The following is a 21,516-nucleotide window of genomic DNA, read 5'->3' on the forward strand; positions in this document are numbered from 1 at the left end:
TTTTAGTAACTTCGTGGAGTTCCCCGTAGCAAAACTAAGCGAACTACGGACAGGCCTAGTGTTCCTTTGATTTTGAAATCTGACTATAGCCCGCTTTTCAATATTCCTAAATGTAAAGATTTCCTCACTCATCTGAATGTCAAGCATTAGAAAAGCACACCTCTCTGGCCACAGCGGAAGCGTGTTGTCGAGAGGTTCATGAGCACCCTCAAGAAGACCGTTCAGTGTGCTGCTCTAGAAAAGCTTGACCTCCAATCGGTTCTTCAGTCTACGCTTTCTGCATACAGGTTGACTCCCCATTCTACCACAGGTTAAAGCCCTGCCACCTTAATGTTTGGGAGAGCCATAGGAGCCAGGTTGCCACAAACGAAGAATGAAGACCTACCTGGATAGGTGCCAGTGTGCTAGGAGCAGTGTGTTCAAAAGAGGAGGCCATGTTATTGTCGGGCAGAAATAGAGTCACAAGTCTGATGCTCCTTTTGATGTTGACCTATTGAGGGTTATGACTAGTAAATGACACATGGTGATTGTTCACCATCCTGGAAAGTCCATTATGTGAGATTCTTCACATTTCAAGCACCTGCCTCGACATTCGCCAACTTCAGATGTCAGAAGTGAGACTTATCCACCTGACAATCTGGAGAAAGTGATTGGAGCACCAAAACGACTTTTTGAAGAGTTCTGATGTACATATGTACTATTTGTACTTCTTATTTAACAAAGTGGGAGATGTAGTGTCTTGTGAGTTTATGATGGCGGGACCCTTTCGGTCCCTAACGGACTCCGTAGAAGAGTGACATAAGTGCTCAGAATTCATGCTTTAGAATGTTCAGTATATGGTTACACGCCGAGGAATTAAGAAGTGTAATACTAAGCTCCATGTGTGGTGTGATCATTTACATGTACCTAAGCTGGGGATGACGCTACAACATCAACATCAAGTTACATTGAAAAAGTAGAGAAACAGGAAACAGGGATGAAAAAGAAAGTATTTAAAATGTTAGAAGTGTAAAGCATGCGAAATGCTTTAGAAAGAAAAAACATACAAGAGACTACATACACCCAGACAGTACATTATAATAGAGAGAATAACCTGGGAAACTTAGTATACCACTTACACCCAATAATGACCATATACTTTACAATATGTTGATAGTACAAGTAGTAGAAAACCTTTTATGAAGTGAATGACAGTGACTATGTAGAGCTCTGTAGCTCACAGTACAGCAGTGAAAAGTAAGTATATGTAATGCTTCCATGTTTGTTTACTAGCTTGCTACATATATTTTAAAAATCTCCCCCTTTGCGAATTGTGAAGATTGCAAAGTTTAAAAAGAAATACATTTAAAAGACATCAAAAGGGGGTTGGTGTGGCAGCAGTAGCATTGCCACTAAGCATCCAATGAGCTAGCCATGTCATACTGATCCTGATAAGTCCAAACAGAACCCCTTACCTGACGCTGGAAATGAAAGGATGGAAACTTCGCCAGTGTGGGGCTTGTTGGACAGTGGCTATTACCTTCCTTCACTGTAACTCGGCCCTTAGTGACAGTAGGGGACTCAATAACCCCGCAACTGGATGTCCCCTTGAACCAGCTATAGAAAATAGGGCAGGGCTGCTGAAAAACTATCAAGGCAAACTTTAACATTTACTCAACCCGGATTCTATATTGCCCATGTGGAGTTCTTGTGACATGAAAATCAACCATGAGGCAGAGTTGATTGTTATTGTCACCATAACCTCAGAACTTGTTATCTGTTATGTATTGATTTATATTGCATTTTTGTGAATCAAGAAAATGTATATTGAAAGAAACTTAAAAAGGCATATGCAGTTGTAATCCCAGAATTCTAGAGCTGGGCCTGTTTGCACCTTGCAAATACCCAAAGCAAATTAATAAACAAATACATGTGTACTTATTGATTCAATATTATATAATTATATAATAATTATATAAAAATGGCCTAATAAATCACAAATGATCAGGAATACTTTTCAGCCACTAAAGAACAGCAACAACAGCTGGGTCTTTTTATTTCATTCAAGCAAGTTGAACGTATTTTCTTTACTAGAAGTACTTGTGTCACTGTGAATATTTTAAATGAGAGAGACCTGGCAGACAGACTCACTACAATTGCTTTATAAGGCAGAAAAACTATTTTTCTGAGCTAGAAATCTGTAAGGTAATGCATAGATTTAAAGAAAGGAACAAAAAGGGGAGTAGAGAGGTACTACTCAACATGAGTAGTGGAGGTGGATACATCCTCCCAAGGATAAGCTTATAAACATAGTGATCCACCCACAAGTATGTATGTATGTCAGGTCCTCCTAAAATAGGTATGTGTCCCCACAGTGGTGGGAAGTACACACTAGTTGTTTAAATACCCCTCACACACCAAAAGGGCCCTTGGTGTCATGCTTCATCATAGGGGTCTTCCCGCCCCTCTACGGGACAGGGCGTGCTGCGACCTACGTTTGCGTGGGAGCACTGTTGTTGTGAGACAACTATGTGTTGTGTAGGGGTGTGAGAGGAAGGGTCAGGGGTGAATGGGAGAGTGAGATAAAAAATACCTGGCTCGGTGGTATAACGACTACAAAGACCTATTGAGGCATTATGATTTCATGCAGCCATTTCTCCTGCATAATAACAATTTTTTCCTACACCATACATTTATGACGATATAACACATCACTGTGAGTATAGGAAGGGATCCTTAAGGTCCTGAAGAAGAAGCTTGGGGAGCTTCGAAACATGTCGGCAGACATAGGAGGCTCAGTTCATTGATGCATACGCACCTCCTCCCCCATCTTTTATTAATACCAGCTCAAAGGTATAATAAAAATCTTTTTAGACCACCGAGCCAGGTATTTTTTATCTCACTTTCCCATTCACCCCTGACCCTTCCTCTCACACCCCTACACAACACATAGTTGTCTCACAACAACAGTGCTCCCACGCAAACGTAGGTCGCAGCACACCCCGTCCCGTAGAGGGGCGGGAAGACCCCTATGATGAAGCATGACACCAAGGGCCCTTTTGGTGTGTGAGGGGTATTTAAACAACTAGTGTGTACTTCCCACCACTGTGGGGACACATACCTATTTTGGGAGGACCTGACATACATACATACTTGTGGGTGGATCACTATGTTTAATGCATAGATTTCTTCATTCATATCAGATTCTCCTTGTATACAGACATGCTCAACCCACACTTTGTAGTTCCATTTCCACCCTGCAGGGGCAGTTGTGTGGACGTAGGGGGAGGAGCCAACAGCAGCAGCAGTGGAGCAGAGAAGCACAGGTGCAGAGTCAGAGCAATTACGGCTAGATAGGGGCTGTGGTGATCTAATGAGTTGATCTACCCGAAGCGATCCACCTGAGCCCATGCCGCTGCCTGAGCTACCCATGCTGCTGCCCGCCCTCACGCTACTGCGACTTTCTTTGCGCCACTGCCCCTGCATAGCATCCCATTAGCTGTGCTGAGTCTCACCTTCCTGCTGGTGTCCAAATGCAGACTTCAGCAGGGGGGAAAGTGGTGGCAGTCGAGGTACGGTGCAGTGTAACTTGTCGTGGTATGGCCCCAGTGGTCCAGTAGCAGAAATCCAAGTGGCATAAAGAGGCCACGGGGGGTAACTAGACTGGCCCACAAGGCAGCCACAAGAGAAAAGACTGCACGGCTCGCAGTATTGTATTGTATTGTATTGTATTTATATTTGTAGAGCGCAAATTGCTGCCCTGAGGCGTCCAAGCGCTGATGATAGCCAGAACCAGCCGGAAAACACAGGGGGGGGAACGAGGTTAGAGGGGTGAATTAAAAAGGAAGGTTTTAAGCTGTTTACGGAATGAGGTAAGGTTAGAATCAGCTCTGAGGTGAAGTGGAAGGGCATTCCATGTCCTGGAGGCATTGTGGGCAAAGGTCCTGCCGCCACACCTGGATCGTTTTATTCTAGGGGTCACAGCTAGAAAGGTCTGGCTGGAGCGGAGACTTCTATTGGGCGTGTAGTGAGTGACTAGGTTACGAGTAATAATTGGACCAGTGTCCCAGAAGGCTTGATGGGCAATGCACATTGCCTTAAAAAGAACTCTTTGGCGAACTGGTAGCCAGTGAAGGCTAGCCAGTCCGGCCCTTACAGAGTGTCTACGAGGAATCTCCAGCAATAAACGTGCTGCGCAATTCTGCACTGTCTGCAGCCTGCGCAAAACATAGTCTGGGGCGCCGAGATAGAGCACATTATTAAAATCAAGACGTGATTGTATAAGCCCTTGTATAGCCACCTGTTTGGCTTCCATGGGGAGAAGGGGAAGATTTTCTTTAACATCCTCATGATGCCAAAACAGGTAGCTGACAGCTTCGTGGCCTGTGTATTGAATGATAGGGATCTGTCCAGCCAAACTCCGAGGCTCTTGATGTTTTCTTTGGGAGATGGTGGAGGACCCAGACACGGGGGCCATAGGGCATCAGGGAGACGAAGATCCGGGGGACCTAGGAGCATCAGCTCCGACTTGACCCCGTTCAACTTGAGGGATGAGGAGGACATCCAAGTCTTCACCTCTTCAAGGCACTCTCTGAGCCCGCCTGACGCAGGAAGGTTATCATCCTGCGTCAGTGAGACCACCAGCTGCGTGTCGTCCGCATACGAGATGATCTTAATCCCGAAAGGGCGGACGACCTCAGCCAGTGGCCCCATATATAGATTGAAAAGTGCGGGGCTCAGAGAGGAACCCTGGGGGACTCCACACTTCAGAGGTCTACTAGAAGACATGGACTCACCCTCGAAGACTCTAAAGGATCTGTCCTCTAGAAAGGACTTAAACCATGACCAGGCTTTGTCCTTAATCCCAGCACAGGACATACGGTACAGCAGAGTGTCATGGCTGACCGTATCGAACGCTGCACTTAGGTCAAGGAGGATCACTGCCACTGATCCTCCTTGATCCAGGATTGTTCTTGCTTCCTCGGTGGCCATGAGGAGAGCGGTCTCAGTCCCATGTTTTGGTCTGAAGCCCGTCTGTGTGGGGTCTAGCAGGTGAAAACTCTCCAAAAAATTTACTAGGTGATGGTTTACATGAGTCTCTAAGATTTTACTCACCCAGGGTAATAGGGAGATGGGACGATAATTGGCCAGGTCAGAAGGGTCTAAAGTGTTTTTTTTTAGTAGAGCTCTGACCATGGCCTGCTTCCAGACGGCCGGGACCATGCCAGAGATGATTGAAGCATTTAGTACCTCCCTAATTATAGGTAGGGTCACCTGGGAGGCGGCCAAAATTATATCAGGGGGGGCTGGGTCATCCGGGGACCCGGATTTGACTCTCTTTGCTAAGGATTCAAGAGTTGTGAGGTCCAGTAGCGGGAAGTGAGTCAAAGTGGATTGGGGAAGTGGGGGGGCGGTAAGATGCTATGGCTTTATCGGGATAGGTTGGAAAGGTACTGTTTTTGATAGGGGGGGGGAAAGGCTGAGTAGATGGTATTTACTTTTTGGTAAAAGAATTCAGCAACGTTGTTGCAGTGGGTGGTGGACTTATCGACCTGCATGGCGGGGGGAGGCTTCGTTAGTTGTTTTATAATGTGAAAAATCTCCTTTGGTTTCGATTTGGCCATCACTATACTATTGGAGAAATATGTGGCTTGGGCTATTTTTACTTGCATTTTGTATTCACTGAGGGATTTGCGGTAGTGGGATTTATTGTCCGCCGCATAGTCCAAGCGCCAACGTCTTTCCAGTCTTCTACATAGACGTTTCTTGTCCCTAAGAGAGTTCGTATACCAAGGGGCCGTTTTTTGTGAACGTTTCAGTGTGGTCTTCCTTATAGGGAGTGTGGTATCTAGGGTTTGCGTGATCCAGTTGACATAGGCCTGGTTGGCTAGGCCAGGATCCTCGTGATCACAGGGTAGGGTACTAGCAAGTTCGGTAGCCCAGTTATCCACTGCAAGGCGGGACCAAGCTCGCATGACCTTGATAGTGGGTATGGTCAATGGAGGTTTGACCGTGGTCCAGCTAAATGGAACCAGGAAGTGAACAGTCCATGGCAAAGGGATAGATGGGCCGGCTTGGAGATCAGAGCAGTTGCTGAAGATGGGGTCCAGCAGGTGACCCTTTACGTGGGTGGGGGTGGTGACACGCTGAGTAAGTTGCAGGGATGCTAGGTCATCTGCTAAGGTGGCGGCTATGTGGTCCAGTGAAGAGTCAAAATGCAAATTGAGATCTCCAAGCAGAGTGAGGTTGGACGTGGTGTTCATTAGTTCGGCCATATTTAATGGTAGATTAGCGTGGAACTGCTTTGAGGGGCCTGGGGGGCGGTAGTCAAGGGTGCCTGAGAAGCAACTGTTGGATGAGAGTTCGATATTAAAAGCAAGACTCTCACAGTCCGGGATGTTTTCCGGCATAACTCTACAGTGATATTGTTCTTTGTAGATAATTGCCAGACCTCCTCCTCTCCCTTTGGGTCGGTCTAGCCGACTGAGTTGGAAGCCTGGCGGGAGAGCGTCTACAACCGCAGGGTCGGACTCAGAAGTCAGCCAAGTTTCCGTCAAAAACAGAATATCTGGATTGTGTTCTTCTATTAACAGTGCCATTTTGGCGCTGTGTTTCGGCAGGGAGCGGCAGTTCAGAAGGAACATGCGGTAGTCATGGGTAAGTTTCCGGCTAGGTTTAATGTTAAGGGGGATATGGCATGTAGGAGATACAAGTGGCAGGGCGTCGGCGTGATAGATATGCCGAGGACAGATATTGGCAACGGGCCTAAGGCTGTAGAGAAATTCGGCACTATAATATCTGTGCTCTGACGCTTGCAGTGTAGGGGGGGAGGCCCTGGGCCCGGACTCGGCGTGGACTAGCGCAGACGAGCTTGCCTTATGCGCGCCTTCGGCGCGCAATCGTCGCGCCCGCTGCGCTCGTCCGCTGCGCTTCCTAAACATGCACATCTTTATAGATAGGGAGTGCAGAGGGGGCGTGGCCTCGTAGTGGGCGTGTCCTACTCCGTGTGAGGAGAATGGCGTTTGTCAACAGCGGCGATTTTCGCCCTTCCCAACGCTCGTTTCAGCGTGAGAACAAGTGCCTGCACACAGCAGTCGTGTGACAGGTAAGGGGTGAGTGAGTATTAAAATTAGCAAAAATACAGGTTTAAAACAATCAGCAGTTACTTAGACAACACTCCCGGCTGTGCCTCAGGAGGAGATAGCTTCATTAGGAACAGCAGGCCCAGGCCCTGGGGGCGGAAGCGGGCAGCCTAGTGACCAGTGCCATTTGCACGCGGGCCAGGGTGTCACCAGCATGAGCAGTAGCAGAGTGTGCTTTCACAAGGGGGGCTTCTGGATCCTCTCTAGTGCCTCATTCTTTACCATGTACCGCCTGTCCAACATCTGAGTCTCTGCCACCCCCCGCAGGCAGTATCACCACACAACGGCTCTTTCACTGCACACTACAGCTGTGTAGTGTGCAAACAACTTCATGCTTCTGTAGCTCCCTCAGCGGTGTCTTCACCTTGAGGATCTCGTACTCGCCTGGCTGACTGACAGTGAATATGCGACTGTGCTGCTCTGCTCTGTGTTCGTTCCCCCCTCTTTATGGCAAAGGGGGAATGTGGCAACTATTCGGTTAAAGTGGTCGGACGTCACCACCTACTCAAACTAGTGATTTAACGTAGCTTAATGTGCAACATCTAACTTATCCATGCAGCAAACCATTAGCCAGGACCTAAAATACACAAAGCTCCACAGACTCTACCACATCAAATATGCATGGCAGTGCTCCTATAGACTCTTTCGACACTTTTTCTTACAGTTATTATATAAAAATGGCATAACAAACCGTAAATTATCAAAAATACTTTTCAGCTACTAAACAACAGCTACTATGTCTTTTCATTACATGCAATCAAGGTGGACATACTTTCTTTGCAAGAAGTACTTGCATCACTGTGGATAGTTTACACGAGAGAGGCCTGGCAGACAGACTTTTACTACAATTGCTACATAGGTTTATGACATACAGTTGTTATGCAGGCGTTCTCCTAGTAACATCGATATGAGGCGTAAATATGTGGCACCAAAAAGCTGGCTGTTGTAAACACAACTGCCAGGAGGCAACAAATTCAGACCCAAACTCAAACTCACATTGCAGGAAGAAGTGACAGGAGACGCCCCCTCACATCCAACACACCCAACAGCTTCAATTGGTCCCTCCATCTGAGACTCAAGTAAAGACTAAGGAAACATTACTTTCCATCAAGCACTAGTTTAGATGCCAAGCTTAGCTCATATCATGAAGCAGATGGGTCTACAACATGCTCCTGTGTGCCCATAGTGGACAAGCTCTTCACCCTACCAAAATTACTCTCCATCTTGCTAGATAATCCGAAAAAAACATTTTAAAATTTAGATTCCTCACCAACAGCTCACCTAGTGCTTCCACTCCTGAGGAGTGGGGCTCCCTGCAAAATGTGGCTAAATATAACAGCAAGAGCAATTCAGAGAAGGCTATTACCTCTACTGCCTGCATTCTAGAGCCAACTAACCCACCTATCATCTCTCTGTCTAAGCTACAGAAGAAAAGGCTAAAGAAAAGCATGAAGAAATAGGTGCTTCTAGCAGGCATAATTCCAGCCATCAATTCTGCCCCCAAGGCAACTACTGAAACCCCTTGTCACCTAAATTGTTTACAATTTTTTGACAGGCTGAACCTAACAACACATCCCAGTCGGGCATGATTGCCCTGGTGACCCAGCAATCGTATGCAATAAAAGTGCTCAACCTCATCAAACGCTCTCACTGGGCCACCAACAGCAATCAACTACAACTTCCAAAATACACTTGTCACTCACTACTTCACCTACAATTCAGTCTGCACGCCCAAGACAGCGAGAGTAAAGCTGCATTCCTTAACTACTTTCACACCACGCTACAAGCCAAGCTGGACTCTCTAAAGAAGGCGCTCCTAGTGATCTGTACTGTCCCAGCTGTGGTATACATATCTCATATAGGCCTGGTAGCCTCCTATCTAGACATAAATCTGGAAGCGCTGATGGCCTTAAACGCCCCCTATTCTGGCATAAAAACTGCCTTGAGGAAGCAGGCTGCACTAAGCTGAAGGAAATCTGATCTGGTGTCTCTTCACTCCATTGCTTATGCCGCCCCTGTTTTAAAATCATACGAGGAGGTACAGCCGCAACCATACTTGAAGTCTGCTTTAACTAAAGAAACCAGATATTGCTTCCCGAGAGCTCGACTCATGGTCCTCCTGATCCAAGAATATTGCTCAGACTGGGCAGGGAGAATGGGGAGTATGGCCTACAGATACTGCGATTACAAAAATAATCAATGCTGCATCTACGATGTTGGTGCCTGGGTGTTTTTGTACGCATGTCACACTTTACCAAAGCCGTTAATTGGGCCAAATGGTGTCTTTAACTGTAAGGACGCACTTGAACTTTGTATGACCACCTCTTTTCCCATGCTTTGGGCACACTTTAGCAAATTTGTTAATAAGATTTTTTATCACAACCCAAGAGCGAAGGACATCTTAGACCTGGGCGGAGCTCGAAGAGTTCAGACATGCGGAACTCTGCGAAGTGAAAAAAAACGGCGGAGTGCGTTAGATAAATGCTGTTTGCGATGATTTTCAGTGCCAGATGTTTGTCCGCAATGTCCAATCATCACAAAAGGCACCATGCATAGCGCTAGCAGGCGCTCCTTCCTTTTCTACCACTCAAGTAGATTTTTACTCGAGCGGCAGCTTTCTCAATGCAAACAGACGGTTTCTCAATGCGAGCAGTCGCGAGCAGACACGACCACTTGCAATGAGAAATCTGACCGCCAACGTTGAGAAATCTCACTGGGAGGGTGATTTTCCATACTCTTGATCGCCAACTTAATGTTGACTATCACGAACGAGGAAAAATCTCACTGGAAGGTGGATTTCCTCGCTCGCCAACTTGACGTTGACAAAAGCGAGCGAGGAAAAAAACTCCGCTGCGCGAAGCAGAGTTTTGGGGAGCTCCGCGAGCACCTGGTAACGCGGAGTGTGGAAAGCTCCGCAAACTCCGTGAGCGGAGTTCACCGCCCAGGGTTAGACACCATAGCGCTGGCCCTATTTAGTGTTCTACTACAGTTTTTTTTAAAGTTAAATTACTCCTTTTACAAATTGATGTTTTAATGTTTGCTTTTAAGATTGATGTTTTATCTACTGCGATGTTATGATTTATTTTCAGCACTTGTATCAATTTTAATATTTTGACACAAATAAAAAAATAGAACCCGAATCTTCATTCATGAAGGATACACTTTGTGTTTCTTTGATTTGAATCTATACTCACTAGATACTTTCACAGATTAAGGATGTAGAGAAAAACGCTGATCTCCATGGTGCCTGTGGCTTCTTTAAAGCTAAAAACGGTGTGATCTAAGTGTGATGTAAGTCTATCTTAATGTCCTCACAGGTGTATCTGCAAAAAGGGCTATGTAGGGGATGGTGTCCTGTGCTTCGGAAGCATCCTGGAGCGCCTGAAAGATATGAACATAGAAGTTGGAGCGTGGCAAGGAAAGCTGACTTCAGCAATATCATTGTTTGGTATGTAACCCTGCAAGTCTGCCTGGCTGGGAGACACCAGTGTTTTAGAGAACATGTTTATGAAAATTCTCTACATTTTCCTTCGTTGTTATCACCTTTGCTTTGATACGCAACACATTAACTTAATTGCATATGCTCTTCTTTCACCTTTTAGCATTTGTGCTGCATGGCAAGAAAATATTTATGCAACCTTCAAGTTTTAAAATGAATATATACTAAAAATGTTTTGTGTTATTTCACTGACATTGCTTTTGAGGCCTTCATATACCCTCAAAGAGAGATCTGGGTTACATGACCAAGTAGAAACTGCCGCAAAGATACAGCGTGTTCGATGTAGAGCAAACAAGAGCGCTTCAGCAGTCAGAAACTAGAAACCATAATTAGAGTCCTATTGTGTTCTGTGTCTGTCCCATTCTCATGACCAGACTCTATGGGATTCTCCCTACCGTAGTAGGGGGACAATTAAGATGTTCCTTAGAAAGACCACCTCTTCCTCTTTTCTTCGATGTGAAACCACACTCCTCATATCCGCTACCATTTCTTCATCCTCTTCTTCCTCCATGTTATTCCTCCATATTCTGAAATTTACCTTACCTAAATTAACCACAATTATTTCCACTTATCATTTTCAGGGAGCTCAGAAAAAAGGCGATCATGCAATATCTTCATATGACTGTATCCACTCTAAACATGTTCATCCATGTTATTTCAAAATGCATCTCTACAGTACTAGAGAACTAGTGTGTAACAATCTATCCTGTCATCCTCACTAGGCTTGGTGAATACCCTTCATAGGGCCCTCTGTGATCTTTGGCATAAGCTTTACCAGTATGGCATATACCTCAGGAGTGAGCGCCACTTTGCATTCAATGTCTAGACGAGAGCACTCCTACCTCAGCTTTTTCCTTATCTCTCTATCCAATTGACTTCTCAGACATCTTGCTAGATAACTGCCCACTTTAGTTGATGGCACCGTATCAGATGATCTGTGATGTATGATTAGATCTTGTGTAAAGTCCTTATCCTCGCATGACATGGCACCAGTATTCTGTGGGTTTGCCAGCTCCTGGGGAGTTTACTACATTTTGGTTTTAAGGACACATCCCACCTGGGCTCCGTGGCCATATCCACCCATAAAGATGACCCATCTTTGTCCTCATCTGTACCATCAGTCAAAATTGGAGAAGACCTATCTGCGCCAGTAACATTTTGTTGTCCTTTCCCACCTACTGTCAGAAACTCATTACATGTTTTAGGTCGCGACCTATAAAGAGTTCTCATAGCTCATCAAAGGGATCCCGTTCTGCTGAAGGGCCTGCTTGCGTCTCTCTTTCCTTTCTCATTATTATGGCTTCTCACATCCTCTTCAGCTGCTTCCACAGCTCTTCGCCAAAGGACCCTTTGGTTTGTTTTGCATTATGGGGTTTGAGTCCCTCTCGTCCATCCTTATTAATGAATTGTTAACTCTTTAAATCTTTCCTGGGTTACCCCCCAGCAGGACTCTTTGGGCATTTATCATGCATGGACGGCTTTTCTTGCATCTCTTTATTGGGTTCCAAGGACTCCAAAACTGCCTAGTGCACCAGGTCATCAACCAATGCCAACATCACGTTATTAAAGCACCAGGCCAATGGAATGTTGCACTCCTCCTTCTCTCACTCCTGCGAATCATAGGAATCATCACTTTATAAGGGAGACCATGATAATTAGTGAAAACAACTGGTATATTTAGAATGAAAGTAGTTATATCAACACTACAGTACATTATATGATGACCTGAAATTGTCAAAATGCCGTCAACCATCCAGCGCATTTGTGGGCGTTTTTGTGGTGTACTTAAACAGCCAAATTGTTTCTTGATAATTTACCTGCTGACTGTTTTTGTGACCAACAACCAATTAGTTTTTTGTGCCTATTCATGCTGTTTTTCCACTTTTGTCAGGTGTCACTTGCACCATTCACCTTTTTCACAGGCCCATATGTACACACCTGCAATTGGGTTACCTATGCATATAATGTAATGTAGTGCTGATATAACTACTTTCATTCTAAATATACCAGTTGTTTTCACTAATTATCGTGGTCTCCCTTATTATCCCCTCTTTCACATGTAATTGTTTTCCTAATGTACTTGTCTAACTTAATGATTACCAGTTGAGATATTGTTATTTTGTTAAACATATTTACCCCGGTCTCAAATGGGTCAATGGGCGTTCCCACGTTTGTGTTGTTAGTTTTAGAAAAGTTGGCATTTTTGTGCCTAAGCCAAATTGCATTTCTGCCAGTGTCCAGGGTCTCCTGACTTTTGATGGCTCCCCCACTGAGAAATATATATTGGAACCAGACAGTGGACAAAGGACTTGGGTGTAGAGAGGAGTGGATATTCCTGACTGGATGGCTGGGGTGGGCTGTGACCCTGCCTCCATTATACCTCAAAGTGTAGCCTGGGGCTGTAGCTAGCCCTTGCCGACTTTAGAAGAATCCTACCCTGTCACGAGCAGGAGCTGCTCACACCTGGGCCTGCATTACATTTGTTTCATTAGCCAGCATGAGCCAAACTCAGGACAAAACTAACCAGAACCAGCTTCAAAGTTGGACAGAGGCATGTCCCCATTCACAGGATGGCACTGGGTGTAAAAGGGGCATCCTGAGAACATGAAATTAAAACGCTGAAGATCAGAAGAAGGACTGCCCTGCTGTATGAATCCAAAAGTAAGACTGGGCCTGCTTGTCTTATTTTTTGTTTTATATAGCGCAAACTAGACCCAACAATATCGGGTATCAGAGCGCTTCAGATGAGCACCAGTTTCGTTACAGATGGACACATTCATTTTTGTTGGGCACGGAGAGATTAAGTGATTTGTCCAGAATCACAGGACGTTGAGTGTCATTGCCTAGACTCGAAACCAGTTCCCCAGCTTCAAGGTCGACCACTCTAGCCGTAAGGCTACCTCCTCTCCCTATCCTTACCTTGAACCTAGGCACCAAGAAGTTCATCTAAGGGTCAGTTTTCTGATCTCCAGTTTGAGCTACAGAGACACAGCAATCTTCCAGAGGCCTTTCCTACTCCCCAGCTCGCCATACTTGTTAGACGTGTCAACCTTACGACCTACACCTGTTTGGCACATTGTATTTACTTATAAATCCCTAGTAAAGTGGTACCTTTGGCCTGTAGATTAAATTATTCTAGTGTACCTGGAGCACCTATTGTGAAACCCACTTAAGTATCCCTTTCAAACAAGCAACCCAGGACCGGTGTACCCTAATTATGGGCTCATCAGCCGGGTACAGCTTGGTTCAAGTGACACAGTAATAAAAAAGAACGATGGACTGGGATGTGGCCTGAGTAATTACCAGTGGCTGAGATTAATTTAAGCATTCTATCCATCACTTTTTGTATATTTCAGTTTGTGCCCCCTGTCAGCAGCACCATAAGAACAGGGTCTGGGACCAAATGAGCTCACCTGCTCCAAAGTTAATCTATTTGATTTTCTTGAGCAGTAATAAAGTTACACAATAAACTTGCTAAATGCACACAACAAATAATCACTATGCCTAAGGCAAAATAAAGGCACCAATTATCTCTAAAAGTCACAAAAATGTGGACTATCAATGGAATTTAAAAAAACATCCATCTCATTGGGTGAGAAAAGAAGACAAGGAGGTTCTACTCTGAAATATTATGGATTATGAGACACGCTTTGTTGGCTAGAGGATGTTGTTGGTGTTTATTAAAAAGCTCATGGGAGTTGTAGCATTCTTATAATAATGGTTTAATGTGCTCTCTTTACCACTGGATGAGTAGTTTAAAGTTAAGAGAAGCATAATAGGAGCCTCATTGTCTTGGCATTGACTACTCACCTAAGGCGTGCTCTTTAATGGTGAGCTTTTATTCACTCCCTGCATAAAGATTACCACTCTCTGTTCTTTTGACCTTTTATAAGAACTTGGAGAATTGATTTTCTTGAGGCTCCCTAGGAAATTGCATTAGCGCTCACTGTAATCTGTAGGTTGAACTATTGCAGTTTTCTCTACACAAAGGTTTGATAAAAGAATTTCACCAGGCTACAAAAATAAAGTATCACTCATTATCTCTAGTTCCAGATGAATCGGCAAGACCACATTGTGCAGCCCTGAAGGCATTGTACTTACTACTGTGAATGAGAGGCATCATTTAAAAGCCTGTGACTAGCACACAAGGCATTTTACAGCTATTGGCTGTTAACTATCCAATGTTCCCAATTCCCATAGAAGATCTCTATCCCTAGAAGTTAACCAAGCACCAGAGGTCACTGTCCCCCAGACTACTGACTGTCAGGCACATCACATGCAGAAAATGTGTTAAGAGGTCCTTCCACAACCAAGGTTATCTGCACTTCCATATCTCAGAATTGATGGCAGCTTCGAGCTAAAAGAAGAGCTGCAATCACATGCCAGGGTCCACCTCCCAGTGAAGAGAACTAGTTGCAGTATTCAGCAACATACAATAATAGCGAGGTGACATATACATCTCTCAAGTTGCCAGCATCATGACCAAAAGATATCTGTGCTCCATATGTGACTTTGTTGCTAGGTGAGGTTACCATATGTTGTGTAGCCTTGATGTCATATAGTTCACATTGTCTGTCTCTTTCACAATATGTGAGCTAGGGTGGTTATGGGAGCTAGGGTGGTTATGGCCCTCCATTCACTGTTACCAAAATATATATTTTTTTTGTCTTGAGTGCTAAATGATATTTGAAAATTTGTAGTTGTTAAACATCTATAGTTCATAGTATACTAATCTTATGTGCCAGGACTAGCACATATGTGTAAATATAATGTTCTTGTTGTTGGTGGAAGTGGTTTTATCACCTTATATGGTTTTTCTTTTTAAAGAATAAAAATAGACAAAAGGAAGGGTAAAAACCCAAAAGAATTGATGGTGAGCGACTCAAATTTTAATGGAGGTTGACAATTCACCACTTCTACTGCACATAAAACTAGGTGTTGCACAGCGACACAGCTTCTAACCCATTCTGAAAGATTCCCAACTTTCAATCCTTACCTTGTGCTACAGGTCAATGCCAAAACTGGTCTTAGCTCCCATCATCTAGATATCACTGTAGGATCTTCAATGGTCTCTCCCAAAACTAAAGCTTTGCCATCTCCCTCCTATCAATACAGTTGTACAAAACATTCACATGGATGGCCCTTATTCTTCACAAGCCACGTTAAAGATCTCAACTCTACTTTGTCAAAATGTGCCTTGAAATACGATGTTTTGCTCCAAAACTTAACAGGCAAGAAACACATGTAGGACAAGATTGCATATAAAGTTCTAACCAAAAAACATGCCTTTTCTATGTTTTGTACTGTACTACTGTAAAAAAAAAAGAACGATAGCCTGAGCACTGTGGAGCATCAGGTTCACAACTGGGCTCACTTAGCCAAGGATCAAAGTAATTACACAAATGTGCCATTTGTCTCCTGTAGTCAAGTATTCACAAGGAATAACACAGGCATGAGACACCTATTTTAGAAAATCGCCACTTCATTATCAACTTATAAGGCACAGTAAATGCACCATTGAGCATCCCTCATCCTGAGTCTTGTGCTCTCATTGTATTTGCCATAAATGCCTTTAGTCATATACCCTCTCTTCTTCACTGTCTCAGAAAGCTCCACAGAGTGAGTTCCACTCTAAGCACCATCACAGGAGAGGTGTTCTAGCTGTGGAACTACCCCACGGAATCAGAGCCTTCTTGCTTCACTCACATGAATTAAAAAGGTTGAAGTTTGGTTGTATGGTAAGAAGTAACAAACAAAGCCTGCTGGACAAATAAAACAAGCAGTCATAAACATCTATTTGCAAATGACGTTGACAGAAGACAATGAGATGTAATTAAGTCTACACCAGCCGAGGCCCGTGCAGGTGAGAGCGGTGGGGCAGTGGGGACGGGTGAAGGGAGATTTTGACAGACGAGGGAAAATTAATTATTTATTACTTGTTCCCTCGTGGTCTTCTCTCGAACCCCCCCCCCTCCCCAACCTGACCCCACCGCCTCACCACTCTTACCTGCCCGGGCCGTGGCTGGTCTACACAATCACAGACAAGGGCAATCAAAATGGCTGAAAACGTATTTCTGTGGAAGTGACGTCACACACATTACTGCCCCTTGTTGGCATAATTCGCTAGCTGATGAAGAAACTGTAAAGGAAAACAGTAATCTAGTCTTTCAGTTGTATGTACATTTTATTTGGGACCTTGTACACGTGAATGCCCATAGTTCTCACTCTGTTCCTTGGCTATGGTTCCTCCTTTGTCATTGGCTTTCCAGTCAAATATCACTCAACATTTAAACACTACTAAATTCCTAGGGTGACTAGAAAGTTACCTTGATGAGCTATCCCATGAAAGATTTCCGCTCAGGATCTCTCGCTCCCTCCATGCCACTTCTCACTCGACGGATAGGGGAAGGGTGTTGGTATCAGAAATGCATAGTACGCACTTGCTCAATAACTCTTTAGCAACAGCACCCAGATGTTGGCTCAAACACGACAAAAGAGAAATGTAATGTTAGAGTAGAGTAGAATAACCATACTCATAGTGAGATACTGGAAAGCAGGGATGAAGAATAGGCTGATTGAACCCTTAGTCATTAAGCATATCACACACTTCTTTTGTAGTCCATCAAGCATAGGGTATACTGGCCCCCAACTCATGCTATTAACGGAAATAAAGAGTGCAGGGACGGAGCTCCAGGGGGGATATTTGGGGTGTTACAACCCCTAAAAATGTATTCTGTAGTAAATAGTTGTGTACAAGTGCTTCCAGTCTGGTAATGTGCAGTCTTTTAACATGCCCACAATGACAGATACATTCTCTATGTTTTGAAGCCTTTAAAATGTTTTAATTAGCTTGAAAAATACTTTGTTTTAAGTACCCTGAACAATCCACACTCCTCTCTTTTTCCGCAGCCCCTTAAGCCCCTCTCATTGTCTGCTTCTCATATAATGTGTTTAACAAGATGTCCCATCATGATTGTTGGGAAATCTGAAGCTCGCACCTGCCCCCCAATCATATTGACCAAGCTAAGTCCTTGAATGGGAGCTAATTAATATCAACTTGACGAGGGGAAACCGCCTAAAATCATGTTTTGCAGCATCCGGTTGAATACACCAAATCCTTCCTTAAAAATGCCTTTATTGGGTGCAAAAGCCTTTTCATTATTTTTGCTAGTGAGAACCCCATGCATTTCCATTGTGTCTCACGCCCTCCATTGCCATGGAATTCCCTATTTCTCTCTGCTCTTCTGTGCATGCTCAGGCTTCTGTAAATCATCTTTCAGCCCCTTCTTTCTCCAGTCTCAGTAGCTACATACCCCTAAGTCGGCCTTCGGCTTCTCTTTTGCTATCTTCTCTCTCGAAATGAGGGAGAGCGGGCTTTCCTCCTTCCCCAATTCCAATACTTCCCCCTCTGCCTACGTCTTCTTTTCGCCCTCTCTCCGATGCCTTCTACCATGTTTTATTATTTTATTTCAAAACAATATATTTTTCTCTTTATTGTATTTTCACAGTTCCTCACACTCCATTCCCTATTATCCACCATCGCAACCTATTCTGTCCATTCCCTCTAAAATATTCAGTACTCTGCTGCATTGCTCCATATTTCTTCTCACCCCGTGTTTGCTTCTTGCTCGGGCTGCATTAGAGACAGAAGACAGACTACCACTTTCGATTATTTCCACACAATTCTCTTTTTGGCCTATTTCTTTAAGCAGATATTCTTGCAATTCCTTGCTTTTTCCCCATCTCTCGCTATTCGGAATTTGACACCAGCTACATGGGATTACATTTGCCAAGGTTTTAACATTATAATTTGGCTTTTCATCAGCCTGACCATTTGTCAAAATGAGGTTTACTACTTTATGCTTGTGAAGTGAGTGTTGACCAATGTCAGTTTTCATTAGAGTGGCATAGCCTCCATATAAGAATCCTAAAAAATCAGCATTGAAAAAATATCAATTACCTACTTGTTAATCCTCCTACAAAAAAATTCTGACATGGAAATCTTCATTCTGCTGAGCTATTATTTCAATCCAAAAGCTATTCCGAGTCTGGTAATAAAATGAAGTAATTTCCATGCCATGAATTACATTCCATTAAGCTGGCTTTATTTTTTATCCATCGTTGCGGTTTAATGGAGCAAAAGAATATCTATCTGCACTTGTCCTCTGCAAAGTGACGATACTAAAATGTATAAATACATGTTTGCTATGTAGACAATTTATCACAGATTTGAACCTAGCTTAGATAGTCTGTCTACATCTTTCTTAAAATGACCTAGCTGACTAACCTAGCAAGGATGGTGCTAAAAGCACTGTGGAATCAGCTTGTGGGCAGTTTCAAATGCCAGCTCGTTAACCTCTGGTGAAGATGCAACCTGTCTGGGAAGCAGTCCCCTTTTACTGGACTCAGTTGAAGATATAGTTACTACTCCTGCTTACAACCCTCCTCTACATAGCTGAACCAGGAGCAATATTGTTTGCCTTAGGTATGACTCTCCCCTACCTATACTTTTTATAGTAAGAGGGCTGGTGCTCTTCAGTGAACACCAAGCAATGCATCCTTAGGTCAGCTCAATTTAATGCCGCTGCAACACCAGAGTGACAGAGTAAGTTGTGCAGAGTCAGCCGTATCCTCACAAGAGTTCCATTAACATTTAATGTATTTACCCAAGTTTGACAACTGGAGGTGGCCATACATGTATCGCAGAGTGACTCTCCCCAGCCCCACGCACTTTAAGGGTCTTCAACCTGTTGCACATTTGAAGATACACAAAAAGTCCAATCTGCCTTGGGATATGAAAGATAGCTACTTAGAACACGTATTAAGAGAGTTCTCACAATAAAGTACATCAGATCCGTACTCTAAGCCATCATTGTAACTTGGTGTGTCCATCACAAACTCCTTTGAGTTGCCCCTCCCCACCATGTATCATCCTTATTCCAGAAGGTGATTGTATGATGTGGGTGGAGCGCACTTTATCACTTGTTTCATTTCAGCTATCTCTACGTGGTCCCTGCCTCGGTTCAGCAAACCTAGTGTTGTTCTAAAGTATTACTGCCTGAAAGGACAATTTTAGCTTATTCGCTTTTGCCAATTTCACGACAACTGCCTTGGACTCCCTTACTCTTTGCCCGCCTGAAGATCGGTTCAGGGGACTTTACAAAAGAGCCCATCCAGCATGTTTTTATTTTTTCGAGTTTTATAATGCTAATGCTTTGTCCATGTTGTCTTTCTATCTCATTGTTCAATCCCATCATCAACAATCAATTGCAGGCATGCGCACCACAGTACAAAAATGGAAGTCAACACAAGCCGACACTAAAATAGCTCCGAATAAAAAGCCACGACTCTAAAAGCTAAACATTGCATTAGGGACAGAGAAAGAATAATGTGATAAACTAAACAGTGTGAATGAAAGGGAAGCTTAAAACGTGCATTTTTTTGCACTCTTTCTGCTGCAACCCCAAGTTCTTCCAGGGGTTTGGACTGCTATAACTAGACTACCACATTGGAGGTTTGCTTCTCTGGCTGTTCCCATCGCTAGCTACCTTAAACCTGGCTTAAGTCAAGTAATCCTCAGGGACTTCTAAAGCAAGTGAATGAAGAGGACATTGATGGTTGATTCTAAGACCAGCTATCAGATACACCCTAGGAGAAAGTCTTGCCCTATAAAAATGGGGCTACTGAGCATGAACAGCTCTCAGCTTCAGGCAGCCTGTCATGTTATGAGGACATTGGGACCCTGGGGATGCCAGCTTGGCAGTGATCAGCACTACCTGCTGTGGGAAAATGGGGAAAGGCAGGAAGTAAAGGGAACAAGAGTATGCCAGAGTAGAACAGAGCTGGGTCTGTATGGGTGGAGCTGCGTCCCCACCCAAGAAGTAGAGAAACAACTTATGGGAGACGGAATACAAACAATAACGCATAACAGAGCCGCTTGCTTGTCTTTGTGTGGTTATTTGCCTACCCCCGAGGCACAGCACAAACCACAATCCTACATACAGGCTTTAAAGTGGGCATGGAATTTGATTCCTATACAATTCAAGTCCCAAGAATGTTTTTGCTTCCAACCTGCAGGTGCCAAGTTTCATGATGGAGGTGATATTGTACCTATCTTTCTATTTTTAAGGTTGCTGAATTGTTGAAGGCTATAATGGCCCTTGAATTCATGTACGGTGGCTTTCCCATATATTTCCCAAATCCAGTTTAATCAGCTAAAATGTAGTGTACCAGAATAAGGACAATTTATAGTAGAATTGTACCTCTTTTCAACATATGTTCATGATATATCTGAGTAGGGATTTGAGTCCTAGCTAGGGTCTTCCCCAGAATTATACTTTTCTTCTTTTTTGGGTGTTTCTCAATCAAGCACAGTTGACGTGGCATTTTGTGCTGCACCTATTTGTTCCTGTGAGACGTTACCGCAGAATGATAAAGGGAGCCGCTTTCTGTCTCACATTGAAGCTAGTGGGCGAGGGGGGTCCAAGATCAATGGCAGAAGAAGCACCCTGTCACGGAAACCAATGACTTTACATGCAAAAGTAAAAAAGAAAATACCTCAGTTATAGCCATGTGTTTTCCCCAAGAGTAATAATGGGTTAACCAACTCTGTAATGCACTCTTTTTTTTGGAAGGATAATTGTTTGCACTATTAAGGGTTGTATGACAGAATGTGAAGGACAAAAATGTCTTGGGAACAAAATATCATGGCAAAAATATTGCGGTCCAAAATATCGAGACGGTAAGTGCATATTGGAAAGTATTGGTTTACTATTCTTAACTTCACACCTACGTACCTTGACACTATACGTACCTTGACAATGTATATATTGGCAAGGTACATAAATGTGAAGTTATGTATAGAAAATCTATGCTTACCCACATAAATTTGCCCTC

General features: G+C 43.9%; 1 protein-coding gene across 1 annotated transcript in view; it reads left to right on the top strand.

Moving 5' to 3' along the window:
• The window catches only part of LOC146855449 (stabilin-2-like), a 1,111,419-nt gene that overhangs the window by 205,687 nt on the left and 884,216 nt on the right, over positions 1–21,516 (top strand). The window contains exon 10 of the mRNA XM_085653245.1: positions 10,439–10,569. Within this exon, the coding sequence (XP_085509371.1) occupies positions 10,439–10,569 (131 nt within the window). The remainder of the gene's footprint in view (positions 1–10,438; positions 10,570–21,516) is intronic.

The sequence above is a fragment of the Triturus cristatus genome, chromosome 4_1 (genome assembly GCF_964204655.1).
Source record: "Triturus cristatus chromosome 4_1, aTriCri1.1, whole genome shotgun sequence".
NCBI classification, from domain to species: domain Eukaryota; kingdom Metazoa; phylum Chordata; class Amphibia; order Caudata; family Salamandridae; genus Triturus; species Triturus cristatus.